The sequence below is a fragment of the Pelophylax lessonae genome, assembly GCF_965119305.1.
Source record: "Pelophylax lessonae genome assembly, chromosome: 8".
Classification (NCBI taxonomy): Eukaryota; Metazoa; Chordata; class Amphibia; order Anura; family Ranidae; genus Pelophylax; species Pelophylax lessonae.
Window position 1 is genome coordinate 100,023,076 of NC_138775.1, and position 19,311 is coordinate 100,042,386.

The window sequence follows — 19,311 nt, forward strand, 5'->3', positions numbered from 1 at the left end:
TAGTTTTTTTTTTTCTTGTGTATTTACTTGCAATTTTTAAAATCTGTGACAAGGGTAATTTAGGTGGAAATTCTGGATGTCTCACTATTGTCTCAATGCTCTGTCAGCATTCATCTTTTAGATCTAGCTGTCTCCACTGATCAGTGTTGTAATTGACATCCTATGAGAGCTCTGGTATGCCTTGAACATTTGATATGATTAAAAAAGGAAAAAATGACACCTTCACTTATAGATGACACTAAAGCTTTACAGTAAGAGAGGGTTCAACAGAAACGGCACAATATTTTTTTGAATTTGAGGACTGGACACAATCAAATATGAAACCGAGTATAGGCTAAAAATGTATTAAACATTTACCATGTACAGTGTTTTCTACTTAATTTAGCAGCTATAATACAACTGAAGATCTTACCAGGGGGTCTTTGAAGTACATGAGCCTGCGTTGATCCAGAGTAAACCACCTCTTCTTAAATGCATCAGTTGGCTACAAACAACAAAACAAGAGACACCTTCTTAGCACTTTTTCTTAATAGAATGTACTAACTGCAAAAAAAGGCTATTTTCCTACAAATATACACTGCCTGGCCAAAAAAAGTCGCCACCTGGAATTAACCAACCAAATAACTAAACTAAGCATGCAGTAACTATCCTATTGGATAGTTACTGCATGTGACCAAAGAATGAGGTCAGCTGACTACCTGAATATACTGAATGACCAGGTTATTCCATCAATGGATTTTTTCTTCTCTGATGGCATGGGCATATTTCAAGATGACAATGCCAGGATTCACCGGGCTCAAATTGTGAAAGGGTGGTTCAGGGAGCATGAGACATCATTTTAACGCAAGGATTGGCCATCACAAAGTCCAGAACTTAACCCCATTGAGAATCTTTGGGATGTGCTGGAGAAGGCTTTGTGCAGTGGTCCGACTCTCCCATCATCAATACAAGATCTTGGTGAAAAATTAATGCAGCACTGGATGGAAATAAATCTTGTGACATTGCAGAAGCTTATTGAAACAATGCCACAGCCAATGCGTGCCGTAATCAAAGGCAACAAAATATTAGAGCGTGTGACCTTTTTTTTGGTGGCGACTTTTTTTTGGCCAGGCAGTGTAATTGTTAAGCGATTAATACTATTTTTATTTTATCCAGGTAGGTCGCAATGGTTATCCTCATTTTCTTGAAATCTTTGATTCAAGCAGGGTACAATCTCAATGCTAAGTGATGCCTAAAGCAATTATGGAACTCAGAACCTAACTGGACTTTTAATTGCATTTGGAAATTGGTGAAAATAATACTGTAAGTATTCCACAGTTTGAATACCTTCTGTTCTAAAAAAGGTACTACGCACTGATTCAGTTGGAGGGCTTTTTGATTTCTTTAGTCTTTTTTCTCCATAACCTTAGTTGTTATACTTTCTCATAGCAGTATGTAGATATTGTTTCTGGGATCTCCAAATTTCTATGGTAAACTTCAGAAGTCAAAGATATTCTGTTACAGTGCCTTGAAAAAGTATTCATACCCTTTAAAAATTTACACATTTTATGTGTTAGACGTGTTAGGTGTGTAGAGATTTCAGGAATTTTTTGGAATAGGAGGCATTGCAGGTGTGAGAGCGGGATGCTATGGGTCATTTCTAAACATTGGAAAGAAGCTTACATCCCTTTCAACCAAGTCTTAAATAGAATTGAGGATATCAGATTGATGGAACAATGTCATCATACCATTACAAATACAAAGCTAATCTTTGACCAGAAATGGACCCCTTGGTATCTATACAAATGTTCCTTGGTCACATGATTGAAATATCATTTGATAATAGATTAACTAAAATGTTTAAAAGAAAATCTACACTATTATGCATATATTGGTAAAGTATCCAGAAACTAAGTTGGCACACTTCCTACGCTCGCTGGAGAGATGCCCGGATTATCATCTTCATGTTAAGGTTTCTATAATCTCATTCACTCAACTCAATCATATCTGAATTATCTGGTAATGTTATGTCTCATACAATAACAGATATTTAATGTTCACTAAATTTTATTCTTTGTCTTTTTATTTTTCATCTTTTTATTTTCTTTTCCACTTCTATGTTCTTTTTCATGTTCTACTACGTGAAAAATTGTTTTGAAAATGCACTTTTATGTTACTGTCATATATATTCATGATTTTGTAACTGAATATTTCTCTAATAAACGTTTATAATCAAAAAAAAAAAAAAAAAAATTTTACACATTTTGTCATGTTGCTACCAAAAACGTAAATGGATTTTGAGATTTTATGTGATAGACCAACACAAAGTGGCACATAATTGTGAAGTGGAAAAAAAATGATAAATGGTTTTCAAAATTTTTTACAAATAAATATCTGAAAAGTGTGGCGTGCATTTGTATCCAGCCCCCTTCACTCTGATACCCCTTACTAAAATCTAGTGGAACAAATTGCCTTTAATTGAAGTCACCTAATTAGTCCACCTGAGTGTAATTTAATCTCAGTTGAAATCCAGCTGTTCTGTGAGGCCCTCTTAGTGAACAAACAGAATTATGAAGGCCAAGGAACACACCAGACAGGTCAAGGATAAAGTTGTGGACAAGTTTAAAGAAGGGTTAGGTTATAAAAAAAAAAATATCCCATGCTTCGAACATTTCATGAAACACTGTTCAATCCATCATCCGAAAATGGCATAACTGCAAACCTGCTATGCTATGATAAGATATGGACATCCACCTAAACTGACAGTCCTGGCAAGGACAACATTAATAAGAGAAGCAGCGAAGAGTTCACCTAAACTGACAGTCCTGGCAAGGACAACATTAATAAGAGAAGCAGCAAAGAGGCCCATGGAAACTCTGGAGGAGCTGCAGAGATCCACAGCTCAGGTGGGAGAATCTGTCCATAGGACAACTATTAGTCATGCACTCCACAAATCTGGCCTTTATGGAAGAGTGGCAAAAAGAAAGACATTGTTGAAAGAAAGCCATAAGAAGCCCAATTTGGGGGACACAGCAAACATGTGTTCTGGTGAGATGAGACCAAAATTTACCTTTTTAGTCTAAAAGCAAAAGCTATGTGTGGCAGAAAACTAACACTGCACATCATCCATGAAACATGGTGGTGGCAGCATCACGTTATGGGGATGCTTTACTTCAGCAGGGACAGGGAAGCTGGTCAGAGTTGAAGATGGATGGAGCCAAATACAGGGCAATCTTAGAAGAAAACCTTTTAGAGTCTGCAAAAGACTTGAGACTGGAGTGGAGGTTCACCTACCAGCAGGACAAACATACAACCAGAGATTCAATGGAATGGTTTACTTTAGATCAAAGCATATTCATGTGTTAGAATGGCCCAGTCAAAGTCCAGACCTAAATCCAATTGAGAATCTGTGGTAAGACTTTAAAAATGCTGTTCACAGAAGCTCTCCATCCAATCTGACAAAGCTTGCGCTATATTGCAAAGAAGAATGAGCACAAATGTCAAATGTCAAAAAACCATTTATAATTTTCCTTTCACTTTACAATTATGTGCCACTTTGTGTTGGTCTATTACATAAAATCCCAATAAAATATATTTACGCTTTTTGTTTTAACCTGACAAAATGTGGAAAATTTCAAGGGGTTTGAATACTTTTCCAAGGCACTGTACATAGGCCTTACGAAGCTGATTACAGAAACAGCAGATTTTTTTACTCTTCACCCATAGTAATCCTAGCACCCCAAGAGATCAGCTGTAGACTCTACTTGAGACTGCAAGGAAATTAAGGCATGTGAATATAGGGATATTCAAATTCTGCTACAGTCTTTCTCAACTTTTTAACACTCAAGGAAACCTTGAAACAATTTCCAGATCTTTGGGAACCCTTGCTAAAAGTGATTATACCTTAAGCTCATGTATTGTAGAATGCTTAGTAAGTTGTGGCAAGTGGTTAGTGTCAAATCGACCCTTTACATTGGTGACTAGTGGAAAATTGCTCTTTGCATTGGTGTAGGCAGAAGATCAATTGACCACTACTTAAGCAACAACAAGCACCTTCAGGAGGAACCATAATATTACACAGAACCCTGGTTGAGAAAGGCTGCTCTACCACACATGGATATAGGGGCATTCTGCTACAGCCTTTCTCAACTTTTTTTACCCCCAAGGAAACCTTGAAACAATTTCCAGATCTTTGGGAACCCATGGCCCTTAAGAGAATGTATAGATGGAAGTTCAAGTGAGCTTGAAGCCCTTTGTGCTCCACATCACCTACCGTCCCTCCCTCTATAAAGGCTGCTGCAGTAGTGTTGGATACCTAAAGAGAGTTTCACATGCACTAAGGGCATAGAGTGTTCACATGGGGTGTATTCCAAAAGGGGTCTCCTTCATGGGCGTCCGCAGAACTTTTTTCAAGGGGGGGGGGCATCACATTAAGGTCATATATAACTACAGAGGATGCAAACACATGCAAAGGAAATACAGTAACCATCAAATATAACAAGGCAACTAAGACATGATCAATAGCCATATCATGCTCAAGCCCACCACTACGTCAAAGAACTCCATTGACAGTGGGTCCTACACTATCCATAAAATGAAGGATAAATCCCACCTCTCTAAACCATTGGAGATACTTACTCCTCCCTGCCTGTCTGCTCCTGTGTCAGTGCCCCCCCTCCCCTTCTGCTGCTGTAGTTTCATTTCCTGTCTACAGTCTGTTTAATAATCTTGTGTGCCCCTGTGTCTGTGTTTTATAAAAATAAGCCATTCTGTACAAGTTTTCAGAGCGCCAATTGCCGATCACGTGACCCCCCGCTTCTCTCTTCCTCTCCCCCTCCCCTCCTGACTGATGACAGAGAGGAATCCTCAGCCCCACCCGCTGCGGGCAGCTGTCAGACAGGTGAGCGGCGCTCTGAAAACTGGTAAAGAACGCCTTTTTTTTTTTTTTTTAAACACATAGACAGACGACACACAGGTTTATTAAACAGACAGGATGGTATAAATTTGCTTAACAACCACTTTAAATTGGAAGTTGAGATTTGAGCATTTGCCCCCCCCCCCCTTGCACCTACCTGCGGATGCCCATGGTCTCCTTAAAGATGTGCCTTTCCTGGCCATCTATGGACTTGGTGTGAGGCAAGGTTAGGGTAAAAGAGGTGGCCATTGCACAGTTGCCATCATTTTTCTAAAGGCAAACTTACATGTTACTTGTGGTTTTCTAGAGTGCTTTGCACCAATTCTGACATTTGCCAGGAGCCCTGCAAATTACAGTCTGAAAAACTGTACTGTTTTCAGGTGTGCACTGTGTAAGGGAATTATTTAGGGAGCATACACCTACACCAGAGTCTTCCTGTAAGCTGTTGTGCTTGGTGCAGGTTAAGAGCAAAAAACACTTTGTTTACCCGACCCCACCTTCCAAATGTACCTTTAAAGTTAAGTGTGTGTGTGAAGTCCTTCTCAGCAGAATCACCTAGCTGTTTAATTATTTTGGGGTGGAGATATATTTCTGCTGAGGAGGATGTTCTGGGGATTGATGGCTGGTAAATGCTGCTCAGGGGTGGAATTCTGGGGACAAATAAATGTTATTGGGATTGGATTGATTGCTGGTTGAATAAAGTTTTACTGCAAACGAATCACCAATAGAAAAAACAGGTGTGCTTATCACTTTAACTTTCAAATATCTATATATCACAAATATTGAAATACAAAAGTGCATATACCACAAAAAAAATATGTAATTCCAAAACAAACAAAAAATATGTGATCATCAAGTCCACACTTTCTTTATATCTTCCACTGTAAAAAAAAAAAAAAAAAACAACCTTATTCACTTTAAGACTGGAAGGATTTGCCCCCTTAATGACCAGGCCATATATTTTGCAATTCGGCACTGCATTACTTTAACAGACAATCGTGCAATAATGTACCTAAATAAAATTTGTCCTTTTTTTTTTTTTTACCACAAATAGAGCTTTCTTTTGGTGGTATTTAATCACCTGTGCGATTTTTACTTTTTGCGCTATAAACAAAAAAAAGAGCGACAAATTTGAAAAAAAAAAAAAAAAACAATATTTTTACCATTCTGCTATATAACATTCCCAAAAAAAAAAATTAAAAAATCAAAATTTTTTAACATTTTAGGCCAATTTGTTTTCTGCTACATATTTTTGGTAAAAAAAAATCGCAATAAGCGTATTTTGATTGGTTTGCGCAAAAGTTATTGCATCTACTAACTACAGGAAAGATTTATGTCATTTTTATTGTTTTTTTTTTATTACTAGTAATGGCGGCGATCTGCGATTTTTTGCCGGACTGCGACATTGTGGTGGACAGATCGGACCCCTAACTGACATTTTTGACACTTTTAGGGGTACCAGTGACATTACTACAGTAATCAGTGCTAAAAATATGCATTGTTACTGTAATAATGCCATTGGCAGGGAAGGGGTTAACCCTGTGGGTGATCAAGGGGTTAAATGTGAGCCTAGGGGAGTGATTCTAACTGTGGGGGGCGTGGCTTCAGAAATGACCATAGAGACATGTGATCCTATATAGAAGGATCACATGGGCTCTATGATCAATCCAGGGAGAATAACGGTCAGCTGTGTTTACAACAGCTGACCGTTCTTCTCTCTCAGCGGGGAACGATCACGGGTGTCAGGCGGCAATCGAAGCCGCCTGCCCACTGCATCGGCTTCCCCGCTGATGAGCTATGTCGGTTTGCCCAGGAGAGGCTACCTGCCGCAGCGGTCGGAAATCGGTTAAAGTGTTACTAAACGCACAGCAGAAAAATCAGTCAGTATATGCATGCTTGTTGTACTCACTGTGGAACCTAAAAGATTAATACTCTGCATTGTGTAAAAAGGCGGTTTGATCCTGTCTTCTCTGATACTCCCCTTCTTCCACTGTCCCCAATCTATCTTCTGATAAGAAAAAGCCTTTGGAGGCACTTTGCACATGCTCAGTTTGATGTGTTTTGCTAGAGAGTTTGTTTTTCTTGGGAGGGTTCATGTGATCATGGGCCAATCAGCACTGTCCAGACAGAGGGCCAGGGGTCCTGCAGCCTCAAAGGACAGTCAGAGTAAAATGACAACTCCTCCTACAACCTTTAACTAGACACTGATAGAAGTCACAAGACTACTATAAACTACTGATGAGAAAAGGTATTTATCAGTTTATATTTTCTAAAATAATTGCATTTCCATGTTCTGTGTACTGTGGGAGACCAGATATAGTGAATGCAGGGTCCTGGGTTTAGTAACGCTTTAAGTGCATCACCGCAAACTGCCAACTGTGATTAGTGCATTACCACCAGTGCTCCACTGCTGCTTACCAGAAGAAAAGATTTCAATGTAAGGAGATCTACAACACTGTCACACAGCTATGATGTCTCTGGCTCAGCAGCACTCAGCAGATGTCAAAGAGAAAACGTCAGCACAATGCAGCTATGGTGTTTCATCAAATAAACAAACTCCCCAGCGCTCATCATATGTAAACGGGTGAAAACAAAGAATACAAGGTAGAACTCATAGTGTAGTAATACACCAATTTATTTAAAAAAAAATGTACCCACAAAAGAATATGCAGAAGTCGGCATGTAAACAGCTTGAAACCAAAAGCAAACGCCACTGACTGCAAGTCGAGTCAGTGTGCGCGATGATGTCACTGATCAGAGGCTCAACTTCAAAAATATATCAGTAAATTATAATCATATAAGAATCATAAATAATCAGTGACAAATTGTGCCTCTCCCACAAATCCACACACATAGTTGGTGTTTCTCATTACTATTGGAGGAGAGTGGCATCAGGTGGTCGTTTTATGTATTACACCTGGTTGATGTGTCTAGCACAGTGTTTCTCAACCTTTTTTCAGTCAAGGCACCCTTTTTTCAGTCAAGGCCTGGGTGTTGTTTTTGTTACTGTATGTTCCTTTGTGTGTTTTACTGATGAGCTATGTCGGTTTGCCCAGGAGAGGCTACCTGCCGCAGCGGTCGGAAATCGGTTAAAGTGTTACTAAACGCACAGCAGAAAAATCAGTCAGTATATGCATGCTTGTTGTACTCACTGTGGAACCTAAAAGATTAATACTCTGCATTGTGTAAAAAGGCGGTTTGATCCTGTCTTCTCTGATACTCCCCTTCTTCCACTGTCCCCAATCTATCTTCTGATAAGAAAAAGCCTTTGGAGGCACTTTGCACATGCTCAGTTTGATGTGTTTTGCTAGAGAGTTTGTTTTTCTTGGGAGGGTTCATGTGATCATGGGCCAATCAGCACTGTCCAGACAGAGGGCCAGGGGTCCTGCAGCCTCAAAGGACAGTCAGAGTAAAATGACAACTCCTCCTACAACCTTTAACTAGACACTGATAGAAGTCACAAGACTACTATAAACTACTGATGAGAAAAGGTATTTATCAGTTTATATTTTCTAAAATAATTGCATTTCCATGTTCTGTGTACTGTGGGAGACCAGATATAGTGAATGCAGGGTCCTGGGTTTAGTAACGCTTTAAGTGCATCACCGCAAACTGCCAACTGTGATTAGTGCATTACCACCAGTGCTCCACTGCTGCTTACCAGAAGAAAAGATTTCAATGTAAGGAGATCTACAACACTGTCACACAGCTATGATGTCTCTGGCTCAGCAGCACTCAGCAGATGTCAAAGAGAAAACGTCAGCACAATGCAGCTATGGTGTTTCATCAAATAAACAAACTCCCCAGCGCTCATCATATGTAAACGGGTGAAAACAAAGAATACAAGGTAGAACTCATAGTGTAGTAATACACCAATTTATTTAAAAAAAAATGTACCCACAAAAGAATATGCAGAAGTCGGCATGTAAACAGCTTGAAACCAAAAGCAAACGCCACTGACTGCAAGTCGAGTCAGTGTGCGCGATGATGTCACTGATCAGAGGCTCAACTTCAAAAATATATCAGTAAATTATAATCATATAAGAATCATAAATAATCAGTGACAAATTGTGCCTCTCCCACAAATCCACACACATAGTTGGTGTTTCTCATTACTATTGGAGGAGAGTGGCATCAGGTGGTCGTTTTATGTATTACACCTGGTTGATGTGTCTAGCACAGTGTTTCTCAACCTTTTTTCAGTCAAGGCACCCTTTAAAAACTTTGGACAATCTTGAGGCACCCTTTAAAAACTTTGGACAATCTTGAGGCACCCTTTAAAAATTTTGGACAGTCTAGAGGCACACCATTCTAAAAATGTAAAAGCTTTTCTAATAGTTTTACATAATGCAGCAACATCCACAAGTCCAAGTAGGACATTCAACATTAGAGGTGATTTATTCTTTCAAAGCAAATATACTTTTTCAAACTGGTACCGACTAGTATTCCAATGTTTCTGTTCTCCTCAGCCTTTCTTCATCACTTAGCTAATATGACGCCAACGCTGATGGAGAGGGGTAGGGGAGGGTCAAACAAGGATGCTATGCAGACGACTGACATCCTCCTTACCAACTGATGATGCAAACCTGTGACTTAGTGTAACTAAAAGGCTAACACGCTGGCTCATATACAATTTTTGGGCAATATTTAGGTCTTTTGCCAAGGCACCCCTGAAGGAACCATAAGGCACACCAGGGTGCCTGGGCACCCTGGTTGAAAAAGGCTGGTCTAGCATAAGGATAAGGAGTCAGATATACCTGGAGTGGAGGAGCTGGAAGTTGTAGCCATAAATTACGGAGAGCAGTGCCTGGTGGTTGTCAAACAAATTACATCTGGCTCATATGATCTGCTTAGCAATAAGGGATCATAGATTTCTGGTGAGCTTTCTCTGTGTACATAGTCTTTGGTCACTAAGGTGGATCTCTAAGGGGGCGTGGCCGGGATGTGAAGCTGAGAAGACGTGCGGCGCATGAGCTCCGATCCTGATCTTATCCTGTAACTCCATCCGAGCTATCTCCTACCGCCTCGGCACCCCCTTACCAACCTGGGTCCCCCCAAGAAGTCGAGTGGCAAACAGCGGGTCCCCCCGCTGCCTCCCGGCAAGCTCCGATCCTCGACTGCCGCGGTGTCCTCTCCCTGTCCCTCGGAGCGGGCGGCGGCCATCTTGGCCACGAGCTCTCTCACTCACAGCATGTCTGTCAGCACACAGACTGGGGCCGGCCCGAGCTGCAGCCAAGATCCAATGCCATCTGAAATCCTGGAGGCAATCAAGGCTTGCAGGGACACCCTGACGGTCAAGATAGACTATCTTGCTACGGACGTCAGCCTTATCCGCCATGACCTAGACAAGTTTCGGTCGCGGATGACCGAGGCGGAGGGTCGCATCTCTCAATTGGAGGACTCCACCAGGGAGGATTCTCGCGACTTACAGGCCCTACAGCTTCAAGTTAAGGCTCTTCAGGACAGGGCGATCGACACTGAGAACCGTTTGAGGCAAAATAACATCCGCATCCTGGGCCTGCCGGAGCGGGCGGAGGGCCCCAAGCCTGCCGAATTTGCGGAATCCTTTTTGCCTACCCTCTTGGATCTCCCTGCCATGCCGCCCACTTTCGTAGTGGAATGGGCCCACAGGATCCCACCGACCCCCCCGATCCCGGGGGCCCCTCCCAGGCCTTTCCTCCTCCGACTCCTGAACTACAGGGACCGGGATCGTCTCCTTTCCGCTGCCAGGGCCAAGAAGGATCTCCGTTTTGAGGATGCCCGCATAATACTCTTCCCGGATTACTCACCTGAAGTCCAGCAGAAACGGCGCCAGTTCACGGAGATCCGACGTCGCCTCCGGGATCAAGGCCTCAAGTACAGCCTCCTCTACCCCAGCCGGCTTCGAGTCATTGATGGCGATCACACCCGTTTCTTCGATTCGCCTGAGCAGGCGGCCTCCTGGCTGGATGTCCGCTGATTCCGGGATCCTCCTGTGGACTGGTATGATCGTTGCCCCTTACTCTACTGCCCCTTCCTTGGCCTGTTGATCCCTGGATCCCCTTTGCCCAATCCCTTCCCCCCCTACTGCTTGACTCTTGCCACTAACTTTGCCTGGTTCATTTGCCCCCCTTCCCCCCCCCCTTTCCCGGTTGCCGATTTCCACTATTGTCGCACATCCTGATAGCTCGCCATGATGGAGCTGCTCCATGCGCCTTTTTGAACTGTGCGGTTTTCTACAGAACTTTTTGTTGCTTTCTACACTCTCCCCCGGACTACTTGGCTGCTCTTCCCCTTCCCGGGGGAACGGCAGGCCCTCTCCCAACCCGGGATCCATGTTCTGGATCTGACGGGTGGAGACTCGTGTTTCCCCTGCTGGGGATGTTTTGGGGTACAGGCCGTCTCCAGCTCCCCCCGGGGGGTCCAAGTTCCCCCCCCACCCCCGGTTTTCTTTTTCTTTTTGCGGGGGATGCTGGGGTTTGGCAGGAAAGGCACTCCGTGCCTGGGTGTTGTTTTTGTTACTGTATGTTCCTTTGTGTGTTTTACGTTGTTCACTGTTACTGAGTTATGTGTGCGGTGCTTGGGCTCGACTGGACTTGTTTTCCCCCTGATGCTAAGGCTGTCCCTAGCGGGACCCCCTCTGATTTTAACCCTCCGTTGTTATTATGGCCCCACGTGACCCACAGACGTTCTCCATTATCTCATGGAATGTCCGTGGCCTCAATTCTAAATTTAAGAGAGCACTGATGTTCCAATATCTGTCCTCCTGCAATCCGTCCATAGTAATTCTCCAGGAGACGCATCTGGTGGGGAGCAAGTTACGGTCCCTCAAAAAAACGTGGATTCATAAATCATTCCATGCCTCTTACTCTGTTTACGCCAGGGAGGTCTCAATATTGATCCGCAAATCTCTGCCTTGTGAGGTGGGGTGGTCCATACAGACCCCCAGGGCCGTTATGTCGTCTTGGTCCTCACCCTTTGGCGGCGTAGATATGTGTTGGTGGGCTTATATGTCCCCCCCCCCCCCCGTTTAAGCCTGAAGTCCTTTATTCTATATTGGATAGGGTGACCCCCTATTGCCCGGCAAGCTACTGTTTCTGGGGGATTTTAACACCATCCTCTCCCCCACCTTGGACAGGCCTGCCCCCCCTAAATCCTTTTCAGCGGATTTGCTGCAATGGGCGGAGGCTGCCGGGGTGCGGGAGATCTGGCGATGGAAGCACCCGGACCTGCGGGGCTACTCCTGCTTCTCCTCTTCGTATAAGACCTCCTCCAGGATTGACCTGGCGTTTGCCAATGCTCTGGCTTTGTCTGAGGTGGTGACGGCGCGGTACTTACCGGCTGGGTTGTCGGACCACTGCCCCTTGGAGATCACCCTGCGCTCTCACGTGGCTCGTTCGGGCTCCATGTGGCGTCTGGGCCCTCAATGGGTGGAACACCCCGAAGTCGCCTCTCAGACTCCGCCGATCCTGGAGGAGTTCTGGAAACATAATGCTGGCTCGGCACCGCCTGGGATGGTGTGGGATGCCTTCAAGGCGTTCACCAGGGGCCATTACATGTCCACCATTGGGGCGGTGAAGAGGCGACAGGCCTCTGAGCTGACCCGGCTGGAGGGGGAGGTGGAGGGGGCCTCGTCTACTTATGGCTTGGACCCCTCGGTCTCCAACTTCGAAGCATTGCAGGCGGTGAAGAGGGACCTCCATTTACACATGTCGGAGGTCACGAGGTTATCCATGCATAGCGCCCGCCAGACCACGTTTGAACAAGGGGATAGGAATGGTCGGTTTTTGGCTCTTATATCCCAACATGACGCGCCCTTGACAGTGATCTCCGAGATCACTGCTCCCACGGGGGAGGCCTTGGCCGCCCCAGAGGACATCTTGGAGGCCTTTCACTCGTACTACAGCTCCCTATACTCTACTACCCTCCCCCCGGACTTTCGGCCGACAGACTTGTACCCCCTTCTGGATCCGGTGGCCCTGGGCTGGCTCTCTGACAGTGAGCAACAATGGCTGGTGAGACCCATCACCCCGGCGGAGGTTGCAGCTATCCTCTCGACCATCCCAGGCGGCAGGGCCCCGGGTCCAGACGGTCTTCCTGTGGATTTCTATAAGGCCCACTCCGGACTTTTGGCTCCTCTGCTGGCCGAGACGTTCTCCAGATGTCTCGCGGAGGGATCCCTCCCTCCTTCGATGGCGGAGGCGCATATCATCCTCATTTATAAACCCCCTAAGGACCCCAAATTGTGCGCCTCCTACAGACCTATTGCGTTGCTTAATACTGACCTGAATATCCTGACAAAGCTGTTGGCCACCAGACTCCAGCCCATGTTACCCTCGGTGGTCGATCAGGACCAGACACCAGACACCAGGACCAGACTTTATGCCCCACAGGTCCACAGACGTGAATCTGCGCAGACTTTACACCAACATTCAGGCACGCCATCTCAATGTGGGCACGAGGGTGGTGGCCTCCTTGGATATCGAAAAAGCCTTCGATTCCGTCGAGTGGCCCTTTCTGTGGGAGACTCTTCGGAGGATGGGGTTCCCTCTGCTCTTTATTGAATGGTTGAAAATCATTTACAGTTCGCCAAGGGCGGCCATACGTTTGGGTGGACAGGTGTCGTCTTGGTTTACCCTGTCTCGGGGCACGCGGCAGGGCTGCCCTCTCTCCCCGGCCTTGTTTGCCATCGCTATGGAACCGGTGGCGGAGGCACTCCGTATTTCCCCGCTGATTCAGGGTCTGCGGATTGCCGGGCTGGAGGAGAGGGTGGCCTTGTACGCCGAAAACCTCCTGTTATTCCTTAACTACGCTGACTCTTCGCTCAAGGGGGCGCTGCATGTTTTGGAGGAGTTCGCACGGGTGACGGGGTTGAGGGTCAACTGGACCAAATCGCCAGGGGGCCCACTCCTCGGCACCGGCTGACATTCCGCTGGAGTGGGTGGAGGAGCTGGTCTATTTGGGGGTGCGGATCTCTAGTGATATGGCGAATTTTATTGCTCTTAATCTGGACCCGGTGGTGGTGGCGGTCAGGGCTAAGCTGAAGGCATGGGAGAATCTGCCCCTTTCCCTCCTGGGGCGGGTCAACCTGATTAAAATTAAGGTGCTACCTAAATTCACTTATCTCTTCTGCCATTCTCCCAGGTGGATACCGAAGTCCTTCTTCCATTCCCTGAACAAATTGTTCTCCTCTTTTTTATGGGGGCCTCGCCCCCCGAGATATAAACTGTCCACCCTGATGCGTCCCCTCTCCCAGGGGGGACTTGCATTCCCTGACTGCCACAAGTACTTCCTGGCGTCCCAACTGGTCTCGGCTGCTTGGTGGCTTAACCCGGACCTCCATAACTCGGCGACTGCGGTGGAGGCGGCGGTGCTCGGATCAGTGGAAGCTCTCTCACATTTGCTTTTTAGGGGATCAAAAGCCCCCCACGAGCCCACATCTTCCATGACTGCGGTTCTGCCGGCCTGGAAAACTGGCTTGCAGCTCGAGGGCTATGCGGACACTGCCGTCTCCCCAAATGCGCCGTTGTGGCACAACACCACCCTGCCTCATCTTTACTCCCTCCCAGACCCGGTGGTCTGGACGAAGCACAATGTTAAAAGGATTTCGGATATCTCCTCGGATCTCTCCCTTCCCCCCTTTAGTTTCTTTACTGATAAGTTCCAGGTCCCTTCGTCGCTGGTTTTCAGATACCTACAACTCTCCCATGCCTTCAGGTCCCAGTTTCCGTCCGGCAGTTCTCAGATGGTCCAATCGGACCTAGAGAGGGTTTTGAGGTATGATTGCTCGGAGAAGGCGGTGTCGACCCTTTATGCACATCTCCTTCGGGTCCATTCTCCGGAGCTCGCTGGTCTCCTTGCTCGTTGGACCAGGGATGTTCCGGACCTGGACCAGGAGGACTGGATTAACATGTGGGAACAACCATTTCAAGTGCTAGTTTCTCTCCGTGATAGGCTTATCCAATTCAAGATTGCCCACAGGGCCTATCTCACCCCGCACCGGATGCATAAGATCCACGCTTCCCACTCTCCGGAGTGCTGGCGGTGTGGCCAGGTCCCGGGGGATTTCCTCCATATTTTCTGGACCTGCCCTCACCTTTCTGCCTTCTGGTCCGGGGTGCTCCATATGATCAATCGAATCTCCTCTGTTTCGCTAGATCCCTCCCCGAGGACCTGTCTTTTGGGGCTGCTCGATGACTTGGTGACCCGGGTGGCCGACCGGACGTTGCTCGGTCTCTTACTTTTTTATGCCAGAAAATCTATTGCACTTCACTGGCGTCAGCGCTCCCCACCCACGGTGCACCACTGGCGGGTTCTGGTGAGCTCGGTTCTTCCCCTCTACAAAGACACATATGCCCACAGGGGGTGTCCCAAAAAGTTTGACAGAGTATGGTCCAGATGGTTGGCTGACTCCACCACAGCTGGCAGCGATTGAGGGGGGCCTTGCCCTATGGCTCCACACTGTTTGCGGTTCCTTGTCCGTGGGTATCGTTGCTCCCCGGAGCGAGGGGGGTTTTCTCAGGTCTCCTGCACGGCCACCTGGGTGGGTCTCGTGGGGCCCTTTGCACTAGCTTTATGATGGGTAGATAGCTTGTATATTCCTTCTTCTCAGGGCCTGTGTGTTGATATATCTACTGTGCTTTATGTTGGACCCCTGCGCGGGTACTATGCCTTACATGCCTACATGCCTGGTAGTCTCGGCTCCTGTCTGAGCTTTTGCACCGCTGTTTGTTTAACTGTTTTTCTATGTTTATACTTCAATAAAAAGATTTAAAAAAAAAAAAAGGTGGATCTCTAAGAACAAATTATAAAGATTTTCACTATCAACAATCGCTTATACTCTGGACTTTTTAAATCATGGATGCATATCATGGACACATATGTTTTTTGCATACTAGTGTGTATGCGGGAATATTGCAGATGCGACTTTGTATAATTACGGTATTTAGTTTACTATATTCATTTACTGTATATATTTTCTTTTGCACAACTTTTAAAGTCTATATATATATATATATATATATATATATATACACACATGCACACATATCTCTAGTAACTTTGTAGGAGAGGCACACATTTTCACTGATTATTTATGCTTCATATATGGTTATAATTTATGGATATATTGTCTGAAGTTCTTAGCGTTAGTATACAAATAATTAACACTACCTATATGGCTACAGTTTCACAGTGATTACCATCCACAATCCAATCAGCTGGTTAAACCACGTTGTTGGGGAGAAGAACAAATTACTCCATTGGAGCTGGATGCCCTGTATGTGTACAGACTATCCCGGTGTAACGTTAAAAAAGCATACCCCGTGGAGAAACCATACCGTCGTCACTTCCGGTCTGAAACAGCTGAGCAGCGCAGCAGTGCGCATGCTCAGAGCCCCGGATACGTAAATAAACATGAAAGAATTTGACAAGTGCGCATGCTCGGTGGGCATGAAATTATCACGGCACTGTGTCTAATGTAATACTTGCGGCGGGTACATTAAAACACTTTGGCTGCAACATAAATCATCTCCTCTGCTATCGCTGTAACTTCCCTCATCTCCGGCAATAAAAATAAAAGCGGCGGCGGGAGTATGAGATGTAAATGTGCCGGCGATCGCGGCTCCGTGATCCGATTTTATATTTATTACCGGAGATGAGGGCAGTGACAGGGCGAAGAGCGGAGATGATTTATGTTGCAGAGGAGCTGTTTTAATGTAAGCGCCGCAAGTTTAACTACCGTGAGAAATCCATACCCTCCGTAGCTGAACCGGAAGTGACGAGGGTATGGTTTTCTCACGGGTATGGTTTTTTTCACGGAACACCGGCAAGAAGTATCAGCAGAAGTCTGTCACCTTAGAAAGGAACTTGCAATCCCTTACATGTGACCTCCTAAAGAGGGGAGATATGATGATAGTGAGGTCTGAAAAAAACAAACTATGTGGAGAAGGTGGAGGAGTGGTGCTGAACAACACGTCACCCGGGTTTTCTCCATAATTTGCACAAAAACAGTCAGATTTAAATCTCATGTCAATGCTTGGCAGCCATGCATGGTGGCACATTTGACAAGAAAAAAAAAAAAAACGATCTTAAAGCCTTTGTTACCCTTAAAAAAAAAAAAAAAAAAAATATATATATATATATATATATATATATATATAAATGGATCCTGCTCCTTTAAAGCATATATAAAAGCACCGTGCTGGTGCTGTGTCATTTGGCCCCTTCTTTTACCTGTAATACCTGGCTGATCCTGCCTGGCTCTGCCCTCCCCCTGTAAACTGACCACGCTTTATCATGGCAGCTGAGCCCTGACACTATGGTCAGTTTACATATGCATGTTACATGTGTTTCTAGGTGAACAGCCAATAAATGTATTAGAAAGTGCATTTAATACAGCATGCAGGACTTTGATGGTCTTTCATGAAAATGCGCATTCTATAGAGTTTAATTGAAGTGCACCTAAAAATGCATGTAAAACGTGCATATAATGAGATGCAGAAAAACCACATCACACAGATGTAAATGGGGCCTTAACCATTCAATTAACTTGCTCCAGTGATGATCACTCTAAGCCCCGGTTCACATTGCTGAACTGCTCAGTTCAAAGTCGCATGACAAGAGTCCCTAAACTGCTCAAATATTACTATGCTGCACAATTAATTTACTTTATCAGGTTTCATTCACATCAGCCCTACTGACTATGGATGCAAATGGAATCATACTCTTGTCCGATCAGGCTGATTTCTCACACTATGTGGTTACCGGCTCAAGATCGTTCCTACTATGTCCCTCTCTCTCTCTCTCTCTCGTTCAGCATTTGGGATAAACTGTCCAAATCGCATACATTTAAATCCCCTCATCGCCCATCGGCCCCTTTATTCCGAAATAGAGAATTCACCCCGGGCCTCACTCCTTAAACTTTTGAATGGTGAACTAATAAAGGCCTTATGTGAATAGCAGATCTCTGCGACCATAAGGGCATGATGCCCAAACAGACCTTTATAGATAAATACCAGAGGCCAGCTTCTGAACATTTCCGGAACCTTCAAATACAGCACTATTTACACACTTTATCCTGTAATAATGATCTTGCAACTATGTCGCCCATTTAATATCTGTTTCATAAATATGATAAGGTTCATGGTCACATATTTGAACTATATACTATTCTAATGCACACCTCCACCAAACAGGATTACATGGTCAAATGGGAGCAAGATTTTCAGGAAAACCTAGAACTTGAGGAGTGGCATTCGATTGCTCAGACAGCTTCAAGGTCACTCATCAATACCTTCATAGTAGAAGCAAAATACAAAGTTCTATTGCGGTGGTACATGGTGCCGACCAGATTGGCTACCTATGTACCGGGAGCTTCTCCGAAGTGTTTTCAAGGCTGTGGACAGGATGGAACGGCATACCATATTAGGTGGCAATGCCCCAAGGTGAGACGATTTTGGATTAGAGTTTATAATTTCATTTTTTCTCTTACTCAAATCAATCTAACCAAATCACTCAAACATGCCCTGTTGGGTTGCAAAGTAGATGAAGCCTCGAGAAACCAGAGACGACTCCTCACTTTTATCTTCATATCCGTTAGGATTACCATAGCAAGAAATTGGAGGTCAGCAGCCATCCAATTTGATCAGCTTAACATAAGCTTTCCTGGCTTATGATAAATGAAAGCCTCTCCGCAATATTAAGTGATAAAATTAAGTTGTTTGAAAAGGTCTGGGAACTGTGGATCAGATATTTGAATGGTGATCCCCCACCCCCCCCCCCCCCGACTATTCCTGACTAATATGTCTTGGAATGGCATGGGCCAGAGCGCAGGGTCTTTCCTTTCCCTCCTCCCCCTCCCCCCCCCTTTTTAGTGTTTATTTTTTCTCTCTCATACCTATTCTTGCTTTTCTTTCCGTTTCTAGTATTATTATTTCTAGTATTTTGTAGTTATTACACCTAATAGAATTCCCCCTTTTTATTATTGTTACCTTTGGTCCTGTCTTCTCCATGTAGCCTTCTTTTAAGAAATTCTTAGGCAAACGAATTAGGATCTAGAAAAAAGAACGAAAAAATGTATTTGAGTCTACTTAGCTGAAAATTACTGTAAACAATCTAGTATTAATCTAGTAAACATGTCGGAAATATGTTTAACCACTTGCCGTCTAGGGCGATTTTGACAGTTATTGCATACATGTTAAAATCAGCATTGATTAAAATGGTGGTTGTTGCAATTTTTAAGGCACACTGTATTTGTGCAGCCATTTATCAAATGCAAATTTTCAAAAAGGTGCGCTTAAATGAATTTTAGTGCATATAAACACAATATAATACCACATTTTTTTTGAAAGAGTATTAAAATGTTGCATCAAGTAAATACATACCAAACAGGTCAAGATTTATAATTGTGCAGTACCTAAAAATATCCATATGGGACA

General features: G+C 44.6%; 1 protein-coding gene across 1 annotated transcript in view; it reads right to left on the reverse strand.

The window, feature by feature from the left end:
• The window catches only part of LOC309561960 (arf-GAP with dual PH domain-containing protein 1-like), a 114,720-nt gene that overhangs the window by 21,510 nt on the left and 73,899 nt on the right, over nucleotides 1-19,311 (reverse strand). Inside the window, exons 8-9 of the mRNA XM_082266050.1 lie at nucleotides 18,865-18,927; nucleotides 413-484 (exon numbers count right to left, since the gene is read on the reverse strand). Of these exons, the coding sequence (XP_082122176.1) occupies nucleotides 413-484; nucleotides 18,865-18,927 (135 nt within the window). The remainder of the gene's footprint in view (nucleotides 1-412; nucleotides 485-18,864; nucleotides 18,928-19,311) is intronic.